Below are 18,548 nucleotides of genomic sequence, written 5' to 3'. Positions count from 1 at the left end.
ATCTCATAGCTTCTACCTATTTGGATTTTCATACAAATCTACAGATTTTGCAATCCCAAAAGAAAACACCAGGAATTCAATAAAAGATTCTAAAGAAAATGTTCCTTCATTAATCGCTTGAATCTATTTCAATTTCGTTATAAATACCTTCCAATTATTCGACCTACGTACAAGTTATTCTACTTACATAAGTTAATAATATCAACAGCGATCAAATATGAAAATATACAACAAAAAAAGAAAAGAAAGAAAGAATAAAGAGAAGTCAAAAACTCAGCCAACATGGTTTTTATCATCTCCAGTATTGTTAGTGCTCTATAAATACACGACGCTCGCATTACCGCTTGCTGCTCTTCTGCTTGCCTAAATAAGTGTTTCCCATGTGTTAGAATTGAACAGCATCACAAAAATTTAGCAACACTAAATAGAATTAATAACAAAACTCACCAAATATACTTGATTTTAAAGGGAACCGAGATGATCCCTTTACTCTTAGCTCCCTCAGTTGCCTGATTTTGCCTGGTTTCTCTATTTTTGTAAGGCCATTGCTACTTTCCCCAGTAAAAATATCCGTTCCTTTCTTCACTCTTTCATGATACACAGCCGGTGGTGCAAGCCTCAACTGAGGCATGTTTTCTATCAGGGCAAATCTCTGGTCTTTCTGCAAACTAGCCAAGATCTCAAACTGCAGAGCATTCAGTTCACCTTTGATTACTTTTCAATGTCTGTGAAGTCCAGGAAACAGAAATGATAACCATAACTATAAGAAAATATAATGTACTTTACCCGTGAAATTGGCTGAAGCCCATAGGGATTCTCTGACGCATCACTTTCATGCGGGTGTAGAATATTAGTTCCACGTGCTTGTTGAGGTCTGGACGAAAATTTACTCACTAAACCATTGTCGGGAAGAATCGATTTATTTTTTGCTTTCTGAGATTTCTTCTTCGGCATACAAATCGGGCATCCAGATGAGGTGCCTCTACTTGTTGCCTCATTTTCTGGAACTTCGCATTGGAGATGAGTTGCATGGCCACAGTTAAAAACTCGAATGCTAAAGCTAGAAGAGTCCTTCATGAGCAGGCAATTACATATACAACATATAAAACTCCGGGGTGCATATGCATGAGAGGCCCCCTTCTTGAGTAAGCTCATGGTATAGAATGTATCATCCTCTATTAAGGATTTGGCAGTATCCTAAAAGAACAACATAAGTAATTTAAATCAATAAGAAAAATACCACTTTGGAATAAATCATAATCACAGTTGACTAAAACACCGTTACATCTAACTTAAGGAAAAACAAAAATCATTCATCCACTAGAAGGTCAAGAATTGATAATGCAAATGTTGATTAGATATTCCAGTTGAGTTAAAATGTCACTAATTTGAGGAGCAGGGTGAATGAGCATGGCTACAAGCTAGCTTTACTTGTATCTAAAACCCGATGCATTGATGCAAACTTTGCTGCTTGCTTCTGCATGGCAGAAATACTAAGTGTAACATGCCATCCAACCCTTGGTCAGAATTAGATACAAGACTTCCAAATTCATAGCATTAACTATGAGGAGACGCTAAATTCCCATAGGTGGAATGCAAATTTATTCATGGATCTTAAACTAAAACTCCTTTACAGGATCATAGTAAAGAACTCAAAATTCACATGAACCCTTTTAACTTTATGCTTGTTGGCATGCTTAAACCTCAACAAAGATGCAAAAATAATTCATAATACATGAATTCATGCCACACAAGGATAAATAAGCTAGACCATATGACTAAAGCACATCTTGAGCTCAAAACACAAATTACCAGAATTCGTCTTTCAAAGCCATATATTCCAAGCATGCCCAATATGGTAAGTTTAAAATCACCAAACTCCTGGCTGCCATTATCAGAGAGGAGTTTCGACATGATAGTTGGGAGGCGAACATATCCTATCATTCCCTCGACAATCTCTTTGATGAACCGAGAGAACAATTTTCTCAAGATATGAGCCCCTCTATGGGATTTTGAGATTCTCCACTTAACTATACCTGCCTCTTCATCCTCGTGTGAGGCTGATGATTCAGGTAGCATTTGAACATGATTTTCTCCTCCAGACACCATTTCATCACCATATGAATCCATTAGAGGGTCACAAAACCTGCAATGAATTTGAGTGAACAACTAGCACTGAAACAAAATTGCACAGGTATGAATATTAATTCTTCAGAATATAATAACTTCCTCCTAAGACAAATTACACATACAGCAACTTTCAAAGAGCAGAAAAGTTGTTAGCGTGAGAACAAACAAGTGAAACTACTGAGTGCTTAGGCATTAAGAGAAAAGCAATTAAATCCAGGAAGAAAGAGAGAGGAACCGAAGCCTACTAGGAGTTTCTGCCGCTTTTGAACCACATGAAAAGAGAAATAACAGTTTATAGAACTTTTATGTCCCCCAAATCTATATGATCATGAAAAAATGTGATTTTTTCTCTATCTTTTGTTCTTAAAGAAAATAATAAGTGCACTGTCATGGAATGAATGTGCTTCATTATATCCTACAAATGGATGTCTATCATTTAATCATGACAATCAAGTAATTGGTATAAGACAAACCGCTATAATGGATGATTACATACTGATCTGACGATCTTGCAATGAAAAACACCTATAGAAAGATCTAACATAAACAAGAAAGCAAAAGAAAGATTGACGTTAAACTTACGAGTCGAGTAATCTGAACCAAAGTGTCTCCGACTCCTCAGGGTTCAAACGAGGGGTGTTCCGCTGACACAATCCAATACAGGCATTCAATATATTGTGTATAGCATTCACCTGTAAGAGAAATACCAGAATCAATATGAAGGTTTACAAGAATCATACATGCATACACAAGAAGCTTAAAGATATTATCTGATTAAAAGTCATATCTACAGACCTCCTTCATATATAATACGGTGCAGAAATCCTCTGTACCAGCAGCAGAACTCGAAGTACCATTAGAAACTAAACCTCCCAAGGCAGTATCAAGCTCAACAAATTTGCTATCAAGGCCTGAAAGTGTAAGTAAAAGAGCACTCCCCACATCACCAACCCTTTCTAATAAGAATGCGGCAGCATCTATAATCCCATATTCCTGGCACAGGCGTAAACAGTGTTCCACACGATAGCTATCAAATGTCTCCAGGAATTTGAGAACTGAATCAGGTTCATATTGACATAATAGCTGCAAAAATGCAAAACATGTAGTGTCTGAGGGGCTATCACCCAAATAGTGCTACCAGAAAATCTATGAGAATTAACTAAAAGGAAAGTAAGAACATTAAGAGGGCCATAACAATGACCATGCTTTCTGGCACAGAGTCAGCATAGTCTAGAAAAATGTATGTAAGAATGAGCAGAGTGATAAAAACAAGATTTTTATTGCCACCCCAATCACTGAAAAAGAAAGGGAACAGCTGAGCAAATAATATCTTTTGTGGTGGTGGGAGTGCGGGAGTATGAAAGAGCACTTCACTAAATTAGCGTGGCTCTTCACTCCTGAATCTCTCTCTTTCTCCAACCCAAACCCCAAAGCCAAACCATAACACTTACATCAATCAGTTCCGTATGTATGCTAGATTTATCTCATTAGGGTTGTCTGGAGAGCAAGAAAATCAGAGTGGCAAAAGGAAATGAAACCAATACATGTTTTGGTTTTGCCCTCAAAACCCTTTTCATTAATTTGAGAAATCCCTTTTTTTGCCTGATTATTATCAGTGACTATTGAACCAAGCCACCAACGAGTGCACAGAGCAATACCTTCTTCAGCAAATTTTTATTTTTAAATAAATTAGTTACTTATGTTAAATATTCACTGGTGCAAGTTAGAAGGAAGAGATTTCAAATTCAAATTCATAGCATGTAAAGTATCCAAATAAGAAACTTAAAATTCTGGATTTGAAATAATTCTATCTATACAATGGGTTTCCAAATGCTTTTGAATCTCTGCATTCCAAATGCAAACCATAAATCCAAATGCAAATTCCAAACACAACCTCAATCATTTCATACTTGAATTTCAGATACAGTTTTACAAATGCTCACCTCCAGATAAAGCTCAATCATATCATCAGTCACTTCAACCGGATTATTACGCAGGAACTTGGGGAAATCAGAGATTTTCTCCATGTAGAACTCAAGTCCTCTAGACTGATCCTTTACCCTTCTTCCATCAGAAGAATCCATAAAATCATCTTGTCTTAAATAAGAAAAATTGAGGGTGCCAGATAAGTGAACCTCAATGACTGTTTTTAAATAGAGGAAAAGGCTTCGTGGATGAGAGTGAAGTTCAGACAGGATATGTGAAGCTTCTTTGTTGAAATGATCAATGACCAAGAAGAACGAACCCTCTCTGCAAAGGATCAGGAATGCATGAGATCAAATGCAGAATAAATAAATTCCTGAGCAACAAAAGATCCTGGTTACCATTTAGACCCACAGATAACTTGAACAATAAAAAGCACTACCTGCTTAAGTCAACCAGCTCGGGTATCCGAGAGATGACTGCTGACTGAAAAACGGCAAGTTCACTGTCACTCAGCTGTAATAATGTTTTGTTGATAAAGGAGAATGCGTGAATGGGTTCATCTACATCTTTCATGTAGCTATCCAATGCAGCAAGATACCGGTGTCTGATACTATGAATAAAGCCACAAACCTGCAAAATTACAATAGAGCTGATATTACAGGTAACAGAAACAAAGAATTTCCAGATTGTGGCAATATGCTTCCAGGCAAAACATCATAAGAAGTATGTGTAAACATACCTGGTAAAATTGTGCTTTCTCACATAGATCTAACACATGAGAATCATTCCAGTCAGTCTCAGGAACTACTTCTAGAAGGGCAAGCACCTGCTTCTCTCTTCTTTTTGAAATTATACGATGTGTGGAAACACTAGGTGGAAAAGTATTCTGTGATGTTAAATACTCTAAAATCTGACTCAGTACACTTTTTGAGACATTAGCTCTTCTACATGCAACATAGTATGCTATAAACTCATAAATATGACCTATGTCTTTCTTTGAAGGCCACTCTTCAACTGATCCCATGACATCTTTGCTACCAGACCTCTCAGTTTGGAAGATGTCCCTACTAAGAATATGAACAAGAGCATTCAACGTATCTTGAACCAATAAATTTTTACATCCACTATCATCTTCTTTTTTCACCTCCATATTTTCATCTGCTGAATCATGCGATGAAAAGTTGGGTTTTGGGATTTCATCTTCTACAAACGCACATCTCAGAACATCTAAACTAGCTTCAGTATCTAACTGTAAAAGATGATACAGGTTCAGGTATGCTCCTCCAGATGATAAGCTTGAAACTGCTTGTGAATTCAGGGCATCAGATTTTTCTAGTAGAAATTGTAGAAGTTCGGTCCTAAGTGATGGCAAGCGTGTAGTGGGCAGAGTTCCTTGTCCTGCAAAAGGCAAACTTTTGGCTTCAATGTTTCTAAATCAGTTCGATCCCAAAAGCATGGAAATGAAGGTGTACAAGTGCTACAGCTTCAAAACACGTACATTATAGAAAGAAGCAAGATACTCCTGCTTGACTGCCTCATACCTATTCCATAACACTTAAATCCAGTGCAAAATCTAGAGACCAGGCACTACAGTTAACAGTTTCACAAGAGAAACAGGTCACTTTTCAACACTCAAATGCTCACTGTCTCATAACAATGATAAGCTTCACGGTTAATCATATCCTGGGAATTAGGGCTGGAATATTAACAACACCATTTTGAAGTAATGGAAGGTCCTATGCATACAGAATGAAGAAAGAAGACAGGTCCCCCTTTTATGAATGTTAAGTTGCAACAAAAACATTTGCAAATGAAGTCATAATACTGGTACCAGGCTGTACCCTGGCTATTACTAGCATGATGAACATTGACACTGATATTAGTACTTAAAAACCACACATTTTGAAAACAATAAAAGAAAAGAACACTAGGCCAGCTTGCTAAACACTCTAAACTCAATATTCCATTATCGCAATTTTTCAATTCTTTAAGTATGATAAAGCATAGTTATGTATACTCATCGACAATTTAACCTATTATGACTAAGACTCCTAATTTGACTAGTAAACAAAAGACCTACTAAAACCCAATAAACGACTACTTTAAATTCAAAGAAGATAAACCCAAGACACTTAAAAAACATCTAGAAAGTTTTAGACTAAACTCAATTACCAACCCTTATTTGTAGGAAAATGAAATATCCATAGAGCCTTTTTCACATTTACTTGCAGAACAGATTGAAAAATCCCAACAACAATAAATACTCACCTGGTGGAAAAGCAAGACCTGAAAAGCAGTATTTCAGATAAACAAGCATCCTATACCTGTTAGCAAGAACAAAAGGAAAAGGTGACTACTTCAAAGCGGCAATAGAAAACCAATCCTGAGAAGTCAAAAATCTAATTATAAGAAGCCAAAAACATAAATAACACTACAAATATGAATATAGTTATATTTCAATCAATCCATCCAATTCCATAACAGTCTGAATAAGCAAAACAATAAGGGGTCAAGGGCAGCTCTTCTTATATTTCAATCAATCAATCCATCCAATTCCATAACTCTCTGAAGATATTTTCTGCAATTCTATTACTACCATACTAGAATAAAGTAACATCTCTCCAAGATATGCTATCATAGTCCTATGCCACATGTTTTATTCAATCAAAAGTTAAACTACCTTTTCCTCAATTTTTTCATAGTATTTTTTTAATTCCCAGTAAATGTTTACACTACCAACCACTACTAAAACACTCATGTTTTGATACCCTATTTGACAGTTTTTGTTCATGGTCTAGAAAATAAAAACAAAACAAAAAGGAATTTCTTTAAATGTAACCTCTGAATAGCATGTTGCACACATGAATAAAACTTTACTAAGGCACAGTTGAGATACAAACAAGCCAGAATGAGTTTTTACATGTTTTCTCAACAAACAAGTTTCCACGGAGGACTGCACATACTATAAGAATTTTTTTTTAATAAGTAATCGAAATATATCATTCAAAAAGCGAAAAAGCGCAACCCAAGTGCACAAGAAGTATACATGAGAAACACCTAACTCAAACGAGAAAGAGATGAAAAAAAATCGTGAAAACTAAGCTAATAATGATAGAGAAACGCAGCTGTCCAAAGGTAAATAATATTGAATAAAAAAGACTTGACTCCCCCACCGTTCTATCACAGTTTTCAAAACTTATATCATTTCACATACTATAACAAATTAGAATTAGGAAATTAATTTCAGGGAGATAAGGTGAATGGAAGAGGAAGAAGCAAGCTTGCACACTGATTGATGAAGCAACTCCATGCCACAAAGGCCCAGCAGCTGCAGCCCTAATTCAAACCAGCTGTTTGGAAGCTTCTTAAGATTAGGATTATTTGCAGTTCCTCGAATACTATATTCGTAACATGATGTTATACTAGCACACTGTTTAGATTTCCTTAGAAGTGTTTTTCTTGGGGGGGAAAATACAGTTACAATACCTAGGGTTTGACCTTTTATCAAATCACTCACTGGGATTCATACTTGATCAAATCAATCTTTAAAGTTTAATCCGTTATCAAATCACTCAACTCTGTCACACTTCGTGAAATTTCTTGACAAATGTCACATTATACCCAATGGTATTGCAACACATTTAAAAGGTCTCATTAGGGGTGTCAATGTGGGCGGTTTCTAACCGCTAACCGTTATAACCGCTAACCGTGTAACCGCGTAACCGTATTAACCGCTAACCACCTAACCGCTATAACCGCCTAGCGGTTAGAGGTTATTGGGTTTACTAACCGTAACCGCTAACCGCCAACCGCCTTTTTATATAATATATTTTTATAATTCTAATTATAATAATATTTATACATATAACATAATCACTTGATCATTAAATCACAATTTTTTTTTAGATAATTAAATCACAATTTGAGTATTAATATATTATCACTATAATTTATATGATTATATCACATAATCAATTGATCATTAAATCATTTGATTATATAATAACAAATTATACATATATAATATGACATAACTCATAAGTATACCAATTCATACTAATACAACAATTAAGTATCTAGAGACTTAGTTCCAATGTATGTTATAAACTTATAAGTGTATCTATGTTATAAATTATAATTATACATCTATGCATATGAATAATATAAATGTATAAGATCAATACTAAATCATATGATTCAATGACAATTCAAATATTTTATTCAAGTTAATCATATTATTAATGTACAATGATAATTTGATTCGTATAATATCAAATTAAGTAATTGGTATTAGATTCAATAATGTGTTACTTATAACCACAATTGAAGTATTAATGTATTATCATTCTAATTTATATGATTATATAATAACAAAATATACATATATAATATGACATAAATCATAAGTATACCAATTCATACTAATACAACAATTAAGTACCTAAAGACTTAGTTCCAATGTATGTTATAAACTTATAAGTCTATATATGTTATAAATTATAATTATACATATATGCATATGAATAATATAAATGTATAATATCAATACTTAATCATATGATTCAATGACAATTCAAATACTTTATTCAAGTGAATCATATTATTAATGTACAATGATAATGTGATTCGTATAATATCAAATTAAGTAATTGACATTGGATTAAACAATGTGTTATTTATAAACACAATTGAAGTATTAATGTATTATCATTCTAATTTTAGTAATATTATCACTATTATTGATATGATTATATCACATGATGAATTGATTATTAAATCATATGATTATATAATAACAAATAATACATATAATCATATATAATATGACATATAATCATATACATCATACGTTTTATTTGAACTTCTTTTATATGTTGTGTTGAACTTTTTTTTTTTTATATTTTTTATATGTTGTGACAGTTGTGTTGAACTTTTTTTATATGTTGTGTTGAATTTTTTTATTTTTTATTTTTATATGTTGTGTGCGTGTGTGTGTTTTATTATTATTATTATTATTATTATTATTTTAAAGTTAACCCGTTATGATTTAATATTTAAAGAATTTTTTTAAAGTACAAGTAAATGTAAATTTGGGGTCAAATATTTTTTATTTTTCAATATGGATTATTTTTATAAAAATTGGGCCTAAGAAGACACTAAAAATACAAAAAACAAATGAGGGTAAAAAATACTACAGTAATAAAAAAAGTCCAAAAACGCCCAAAAAAAGCCCAATTTTAAAAAAGCAGTTAGCGGGCGGTTACCTATTTCACTAACCGCTAACCGGCGGTTAGTAACTAACCGCTAAACTCTAGGCGGTTAGCGGTTGCGGTTAGTGAAATCTACTAACCGCTTAGGAGGTTATGGTTAGCAGTTATTGCCAATAACCGCTAACTGTAACCGTATTGACACCCTTAGGTCTCATCAGCAATGGTGAAAAGAAAAAATCTAAGGGCAGACCGTGGGATCTGTTGTAGGCAAGGAAACCTCTCAATAATGCCCTCTTGGTCAAATCCTCGTAGGCAGCCTTGAAGGCCTCCTCCCAGAATCTCGGTAATCTGATCCAACAACTGCTGGTGTACACATCCAGCATGTGCCTCACCACCTTCTACCTCTCCTCCATTTCATGTACCCCCAATCAAATCCCTCTCAAAGATCCAAATCCAGAAACACACACAAAAAAGAAATACAAATGCTTACGAGGTTGTCAAGATCATCATGAATGGGGCTATTGAAGTTGTCGGAGTGCCGGTTGAGGTTACCGGCAGACCAATGGAATGTGACGGTGCCGGTGAACCTGGACCAAAATGCCAGCAACAAAATGGCCGCCAATGCCCAGTACTTATACTGACCTTTACCAACTAGACTTGAATCCGAGCTTTCTTTCATGGTTTTAGTTGTCATTGTTGGAAGGGCATCGTCATCCTTCATTTCGGTCAGGTAAAGAGCATTGAAGATTTTGGCGTTGGCTGCATGGCCACCCCTCTCCCACAGCAAACCTTCAGTTTTTTTTTTTTTTTTTTTAATCGTCAATGCTGATGAGGCTTTTTTTAGTGACATGGCATTTTATGATATGCATTTTATGATGTAGCATTTTACACGTGTCGCAATAATATTGGATATGATGCGACATTCCGTCAGAAAATTTAACATAAGCGTGATAGAGGAAGTGATTTGATAACGGATTACACCTTAAGGATCGATTTTGAACCCTAGAGACTGATTTGATAAAAGGTCAAACCCTTAGACTGGAACAGTTTTTCCTCCCCCTTTTTTTTCTTAAATAATGATTCTACTGTATAAATCTAAAATAAGGAAATCCTCCCGAGTCATGATGTCCCCCCACCCCAACAAAGACAAGGATAAGGTTATAAAGTCAGTCAACTTTTTGAATATTGATATGACAGCATTTATTATAAAAGGAAAGCAAACTAATATAAGAAGCCATGATACTAGTAAACCTTCCATATTCAATAAATTAGAATATACATGAAACATATCAACACAACATACCCAAGGGCAGCAGCACTTTCCTTTAGACTATTTCGCAACACCACAAACAGCTCCTCTAAAGGAGCCCTAAAATCATTCAATCCTTTATTGAAGAGATAAACCAGAGCACCATATAATCCGTGCTCCCTACATAACCTGACAACCTAATGATAACAAAATAATTCAAGTCAATACATCATAACAAATGAATTTAGTTCAACAAGGAAAACAATTAACAAAGATTTTGAGAGTAAGACCTGATTGAAATCCAAGGAAGAGATATCCATGTGAAGGACACATTGTTCAACTCGCTGTAACCACCCCTTGCTGCTATAATGCTCTACGAGTGCTTGCATAATCTTACCAAAGAGAAGGAAAAAGAAATATCACAATGTATGATTAAGCTGCCAATGTGGCTAAACAATTGGATATCAAGCAATACCTCAGGTGGTAGAGATCCAAGCATATCCCTCAAAATATATGGCTCCAAAAGCTCCAAAAATGTGTCTAAAAGTTGTAATGAAAGGCAAATCAGTGCAAGAGTAGCTTTTAAAGGTAGCTTTTAAAGGCTGCTAAATGGATAAATTACTGTATGCGACAACAAAAATATGGAAGAATACGCAAAGGAATTTAGGAAATCAGTATTCTATCTCTGCTCATTCCGTTTGAAGAAAGGAAGGATCCCAAAGAGAAGGAAATACCATTCCCACAACCTAGTCCCGTACTATCAAAAAGTTATGGATTCAATCACTCTCAAGGTACTAGAAGAGAACTTAATATCCTGGTCATCCCTTTAAATAACAAACTCAAACTTAAAAATGCAAATGTAAAATATAAATAACGTTAGAAAAAGTTCCATTACAAGGAAAGCTTGCTAAGCATTATCTCGCAATTGATCATCTTCCCCCAAACATCCAAACATGTATTGTTGCCACCCTACAGTAATCTGACTGTCCAAACAGTCGGAACCCATTCAAGTTAAAAGAATTCCTAAAAAAAACGTTCTATGCTAGGAGTTTAGTGTTATGATTATCACAGATCGAGTTACCATAATATTGCACTTAAAATTGGATACCAACCCAGATATCAAAACTTCATTCTAATTGAAGCATTTAATGCAAGAAGAAATATAGGTGTGATTATACCTATCTGTTGAACAGCCACAAACTTGGAGAAAATTTCATCAAAAAGAATGTCAGTCCTCTTGATATGAACACAGAATTCAACAGCAACTCCACCCACGCGAGTGTATTGCTCTTTTATTTCAGAGTGCACAGAACTGCTTCTACTATTTGGGTTTTCCAGCTGTTCCACTTTTTCAATTTGGTTGCAAAATGCCACCAAAATATAGGAAAATACTTCATCTACATATGACAAAAGCAACTCTACCAGGTACGGCATTATGGCCTCCTGTACAGCATCCAAGCTTCTAGGGAGGTCAATAACGCCATGAGCTTGGCCATCATAAAGTGTCATTGCCATGTTAAGGGCACCCATCCAGTCACCTGCTTTCTTCAGAACCTGAATCCGTTCCTTCCATGGGAGAAGGCGAGAAATAACAAGATGCATAGGTCCAAGTACATATACAGAAGCTCCTCTTACAGCTATACAATTGTGATAAGCTTTCTCAGGGTTTCCAAAGGAATTGACGAAGTGAGTATGATATGCAACAAGATCATCTCCTCCAGAGCCATCCACAGAAAATCTTGTTTGGTGAATCACAGTTCCTTCCTTAGTGAACAAACAGAGTTGTCCAGTTAATGTGAGCACCACCAGCATCTGGACAAGCATAAAACCCTTATCTTCATATTTATATGGAGAAAACTAATCAAATACTAAGTACAGAGAACGCACAATTATTTACTAGGAAAAGAATCACTGAACCAAAACAAGTAGCCTGAATTATGTTGTCGATATACAAAACAAGACAAATGAACATAAAAAAATGTACCTGATCATCCAACCAAGCCAGACCTACAACTGGACTGTCAACAGACCATTTCCCATATACTTTTAGCTCTGATTTGACTAACTTTGCAACCTGAACTTTCCGATCCCAAGCAATTGCGAGCAAGGAAACTCTCTCTGCTGCTTCCACAGGCATATTTTCTGTAACAAATTCAAATATTAGAAAGATCAAAGATCTCAATATGAAGCTCAAGAGACTCGGTCAATGCATACCAGTAGGTGAACCACGTGACTGTGTCATGCATTTCCATGCAGTATAAGGCATAGCACCCTCACGAACCCCATCCGGCTTAGAAAGTTGAGCATAGACTTCCAAAGTTGGAGTGAGCCTTACCTGTAATAAAGAAAAGATATACCCACAACGAAGAAGAGATCAATTCACAAGACAAAAGGTACATGGAATTTGCGCAATCATCTGAGGGCTTCATACCACTAGAGCAGTTTGTTGGGTGACAAATATGACCACACCTTCTTCAACTAAAGAAGAGGTTTCATTAAAGAGTTTCCAGCCTGCATCTCCGCCAACTACGCCTCCCACCATACTACCAAGACTACTGGAAGAAACTGCATTGTTTCCCTGAGAGGACAGGGAAGCAACTCCAGAGAATTCGTCAAAAAGGAGTGGTGAAGCTGATAGCACAAGTCCGGTTTTTAGTCCATCAAGGAGACACTATTTCATGCAATAATATGATCATTGGTTTGGGTAGGATATCAACTCATAAGCATATAATACATGATGGTAGAAATCATAAATCACATATTAAAGCAGACTAACGTGTTACCTGGGTTTTGATGGAGAACCTATTGAGTAAGGGAACCACTGAGAAAGCATGCAACAGAACTAGACCCTTACTATCACCAGTAACTGCTTTAAATTGACGAGTAACCTGAGAATCCTGACCCAGAAACAATGTATGTACTATTGGTAATGTATGCTCTCCAGTAATAACCTTTGCAGCTGATGATCTCTGTATGTCCCAAACAGTAATATGACCATCACCATAACCAGCTAAGAGCAGGTCTCCCTGGTGGTTGAAGCACATGGAAGTTACAGGGGCATGTGATCGATCCCCTTGCACACCAAGCATCAATGTCTGGAACATAAACATCATAGTTTGTTGAGTCAAGTTAACTATTTCTATCATAACTAATCCAACAAATGAAATAGCAAGCACAAATGTACTAGCAAGCTTCATAATTTCACTACACAGGCAGATGTTCCGCATACTGAAATTCCCATAAATAGGAAGATTCCTTGCATAACATGTTCGATTTCTGGAATAGAAGAAACTTTAATACTGCCAACCAATGATATCCTAAAGGATGACTATAAACTAAGGGCATGTCTAAATAGCAATGGGGAAGTACCTACCTTTTCAACAAAGGCATTCCGGCCTGTTAGTCTTGTGAGTGGGGTATATAAGATCATTGCCAAAGTTCTTGCCAATCAGTTGAGAATGGTTGTTGTGAAGATTATTTCGAAGCCCCTGAATGTCTTTGTTAAAGGTAGCAAATCCTTGATTCAGTGCTTTTAGCAAAAGAATGTCTGGATAGTAGAATCAGATCTGGTGAAACAGGGGTGCTTTGCAAGCTAGATATGGAGAAGGTCTATGATCATGTCAACTAGGAGTTCTTACTATATTTGTTGAGAAGGTACGGATTTGGGTAGAAATGGTGCTCTTGGATAGCGCATTGTATGTATCTCTTCGATGTGCTATCAGTGTGCTTTATTCTTATGTTCTGAAGCTGTCTCTGGCTTGAAGAATAACCTAAGTCAGAATTGGTTCCTATGGGTACTGTAGACAATGTAAAGGTGTTGGCTGGCATTTTGGACTGTGGGGTTTCTTTTTTGCCTTTGAAATATCTTGGTCTTCCACTTGGGGCCTCTTAAAAGGTCAAGTTTATTTGGGATGGTGTAGTTGAAAAGATTGAACGCCGATTGGCTAGTTGGAAGAAGATATATTGAGAGGGTGGGAGGGTTACCGAGCACCATTTCCAATTTACCTGCTTACATCACGTCTCTCCTCCCTCTTACTGTTGGTGTGGCAAATTGCATAGAGAAGCTCTAGCAAGATTTATTACGGGGTGGGATAAGTGAAAAGTTCAAACATCACTAGGTTAGTTGGTCCAAGGTTGGCTCTCCAATTTCTGATGGAAGGTTGGAGATTCGGATTTTGAGGTTGTTCAATTGTACTCTTTTAGAGAAGTCGTTGTGGCACTATGCGCATGAGAGAGAGACATGGTGGAGAGTTATGGAGTCTAAATTTGGCAGTTATATGGGGTTGGTGGTGTTTATTGAGCCTCCCGGGCCATACGAGGTGGGCTATGAAAGAATATTAGGAAGGGTTGGAGGATGTTTTATAGTCACACCAGATTTGAGCTAGTGAATGACTCCAAGATCAAATTTTGGATGATGTGTGGTGTGGAGAGAGGGCCTTTAAGGAAGCTTTTTCTGGATTTATATAGCATTGCTTATGTAAAGGATGCTTCGGTTGTAGTTCATTTGGATATTTCTAGTAGTGCCCTTCACTAGACCGTAAGCTTTATTAGAGTAGCTCAAGATTGGGAGATGGATGTCTTGGCTTCGTTCTTCAATTTGTTGTATTCTTATAGAATAAAACGGGAAGGAGAAGACAAGCTTTGATGGGCCCCTTCAAACAAAGGGGTGTTCGATGTTAGATTCTTTTACATGGTTTAGATAGGGGTTTTTCATGTATACTTCTTGTGTAACTCGGTTACGCTTTTAATGATATTTTGATTATTTACATAAAAATTAAAAAAATAAAAATAAAAAAGAGTATGAACTCCAAAAAAATTTCTCATACCACTACATGATGTTCCTTTTGTAATATCAACCTATTTATGCATTGAAGTCATCCTTACAGAATACACTCATGCTAAGTACACATATCAAAGTTTTTTTTTTCAAGCTGCTACATTATGTTTCCTTTTAGAAATATGAAGCTATCTATGCATTGAGGTCATCCTGTACAGAATCAAGTATGCACATTCTTTCGTGTGAAATTAATGGGAGCATTTTGGAAAGAGAAGCAACCAATTCAGTTGATATTAAATAGCATTTTAGCATTTTCTCCAATTTTGTAAATATGACACCAAGAATTGGCTACTTAATATCATTTTAAAGGGGGCAACAGCTCATTCTTCCTCGATTCCAATTACACCCAAAATATATTTCACGAAATCTATTCAAGTTTCAACCAGAGCAAGAACCAATAGCACAAAGAAACACAGAATCCTAAAGGAACATTAAAGACTAATAAGTAAGAGCAATATAAATGAATTGAGGTAAAAGTAACCTTTGCGTCCATGTGATCAGGATTATAACAGGAATATTTACTGGGCACGACTAAAATGACCCCTTTTGACATTCCCACTGCAATATAACTCGTATGAACAGCCAAGACTTGAGGAGAACCATAATCTCTCCTGCATAGATGAGAAGAAATGGTCCGTGTGATAGTATTGTCCGACTCAATATCAAAGTATCCCAACGTGGTCGACCCCCTCCGTACGCCCTCAAGCCTCATTGGTTGAGCAGCTGCACCCTCTTCCCAATGCAAACCAGTGGAAGCATTCTTCTTTTCAAGCTCCTCAGCTAATTCCAGCGGCTTCATCGAAGCCCGTGATTTCTGTTCCGCTCTTTTACTAATTCTCCTACTCTCCAACTGCCCAATTCTCTCCTCCACAAGCTCAGTGATATCAGATAATGAACTCGTATCCTCGTCATCTTTCAAGCCATGGATGTCTTTCCCCAAATCCCGTGTTTCCAAGGCCTCCATTGTAGAGTCCTCCTCAACCTTCCGTTTCTCATGAAATTCGTCCAAAGAATGACCGCCCTTGTCTTCTGAACCATCAGCATCCAAAACTTCAGAATTGTTCTCGTCCACCACACAAGCATCCTCATCTGGATTTGCATTGCTCGCGTCCTCCTCAACATTCACCGGTTCAACATTGGAATTTGAAATTGGAGTGCTTGTTTCCGCCAATTCTTCGTCGTTATCACTAACCCTTAATCCATCCACTTGAGCCACATTTTCCGCTTCGCTTTCGACCTCTTTACCATGAGAAAGCTCGCCAAAACCCTCATCTTTTACACCCTCCAAAACCTCATTCCCTCTCGAAACCTCAGCAGACTGGAAGTCGCCCATTTTCTCATCACGAATTCCATTCGCAGAGTCCAACCCATCCGAAACCAATTGGGAATTCGCGGCCCTCCTCGACTTTATCGCCGCTGCGTGCGGGGTCGGCAGAGCCCTCGACGCCGCCGCCGCCGCAGCCAGCGCTGCCCCAGGCTTCGCGTTCGGTCTGACCCCGCCAAACAGCGACGGCAGCGCCCTCCGAAGCGTGTCGTCCGAGAACCCACCGCCGGGCCTGACCCGAGCGAAGGAGCCTGGTTTGGACTGAACCGTTTGGGTTTCGGAGATTGAAGACTCCGAGGGGGCTTTAGGAAGGGAGACTGAGACGGCGTCGTTAACGGACTGAGAGACTTCTTGTTTGGGATTTAAGGCGCGTATATGAATGGACAGCGGGGAGGTAGGGGGCGAAGATGACGTGGAGGAATCGGAGGCGTTGAGGATTTCGTCGATTGTGCGGTGAAGTACAGAGTTGGGGTTCTCGGGGTCGTCATCGTCGCCATCGCTAGTGAGGGGAGAGTTAAGGAAGGCGTCGAGGTCGAGTTCCATTGTCGGAGGTGGAAATTCGGTCGTTGCGAGGCTCTTGGTCATGTGTATTGTTTTCTTTTTCTTTTTCTTTTTTTGTCAGTTGATGTATTGTTGTTGCTTTTTGTTTCAGTTCAGGAATGTGTTTCACCTCCATTAGATAGCCATCATGGTTCACGAAGAAGGCGAACCTATTGGGTCTTTTCTCCAACCGGGTCAACTGGTTCGGTAGTTGTTTTTAATGGGCCCTAACGAAAATCATTTTATTTTGATTTGAAATCGAAAAACACAAATATATGGGCCGAGGCCCATATGTACGAAAAGTTGGTCCGGACATTTCGACAACTATTCTTTGAATTTTTTTTTTTTTGGGAGGAACTTCATAAATGACTCTTGAATTTTTACATGTTTTGAGAATATTTTTTCAAAGTTTAAAAACTATCAATTTTACTCCTCTACCATCTCTGTTAGGGTTTTGTATTAAACAAACGTTAAAATAGATAAAATAATCTTTTTATACCTTGAAACTTTTATAAAATTTTAAATTTACTCTTACGTCAGTTTTTTTTAATATATATATATGAAAATGTTGAGGATATTTGGTATTTTTCATAACCTCTGTTAGGATTTAACGTCAAATCTTAATAGATAGGTAAATTGCATTAAATTAAGAATTTTGAAACTTTGGGAGGTCTTCTCGAAACACATAAAAGTTCAGGAGGCCTTTGTGAAATTAACCTTTTTTTTTATGTTTAAAAGTAAATTTTGCCAAACACCCTCATAATTTATCCGTAAAATAAAAAACAATATGTCGTTGGGATAGTAGCTCCTAAATTATATAGTAAATAATTTATAAAATATTGGATAATATATTCTAATCCAGTGCTATATTAGGTTACATATAAGGTTAATATAATTTTCATATATATGAATTTAATATTTCAAAAAATAATAAAATAAATGAAAATTTTATTTTTCTCTACACATTGCCATTCATATATATATGCTTTGATTTTGTGAGAGCAATATATAGACTAACTTGTCAGATTAGCATTATAAACTATGGAGGCTTGCTATTCTTTTATCTCTCATTCATTTCTATTTTAAATTTACTATTAGATCTCTAGTATGTACGTCTTACATATCCAACGGTAAATTTAAAAAATATATGAATGGAGATGAGTGGGAAAAAAGCATTTCTCTAAACTATATGTACAAAAAAATATGTTTTCAAAGATTAATGTTATATGCAGGTCTTTTATCCTATAAATCAGGGGGAAAGTCCAATGAAAGCTATGTTCTGTGGTGGGGTACTGGGGTTCAATCATAGCTAGAAATGATAATAGCCACGAG

At 36.6% G+C, this 18,548-nt stretch overlaps 1 protein-coding gene across 2 annotated transcripts; it reads right to left on the bottom strand.

Moving 5' to 3' along the window:
* Window positions 1–75: 75 nt before the first annotated feature.
* LOC132186307 (uncharacterized) lies at window positions 76–17,339 on the bottom strand. 2 transcript variants are annotated; one of them, XM_059600208.1, is made up of 19 exons: window positions 15,834–17,333; window positions 13,299–13,610; window positions 12,947–13,186; window positions 12,730–12,850; window positions 12,500–12,657; window positions 11,694–12,327; window positions 10,991–11,055; window positions 10,806–10,907; window positions 10,570–10,712; window positions 6,325–6,380; window positions 4,796–5,454; window positions 4,496–4,686; window positions 4,074–4,380; window positions 2,926–3,213; window positions 2,713–2,822; window positions 1,813–2,146; window positions 787–1,197; window positions 448–685; window positions 76–363 (listed from the first exon to the last, which is right to left on the bottom strand). In XM_059600208.1, exons 1-19 carry the CDS (start codon window positions 17,259–17,261, stop codon window positions 338–340), a joined length of 5,823 nt encoding a protein of 1,940 aa, XP_059456191.1. In that variant the 5' UTR covers window positions 17,262–17,333; the 3' UTR covers window positions 76–337. The 2 variants fall into 2 exon arrangements, with proteins under 2 accessions (XP_059456191.1, XP_059456192.1); XM_059600209.1 differs by lacking the exons at window positions 76–363; window positions 448–685; window positions 1,813–2,146 and having other exon boundaries at window positions 1,077–1,197; window positions 15,834–17,339.
* Between the last annotated feature and the right edge of the window lie 1,209 nt (window positions 17,340–18,548).

This window comes from Corylus avellana, chromosome ca7 (assembly GCF_901000735.1).
Source record: "Corylus avellana chromosome ca7, CavTom2PMs-1.0".
Classification (NCBI taxonomy): Eukaryota; Viridiplantae; Streptophyta; class Magnoliopsida; order Fagales; family Betulaceae; genus Corylus; species Corylus avellana.
The sequence above is the reverse complement of the archived record's forward strand: the minus strand, read 5'-3'. Positions and strand labels throughout refer to the sequence as shown.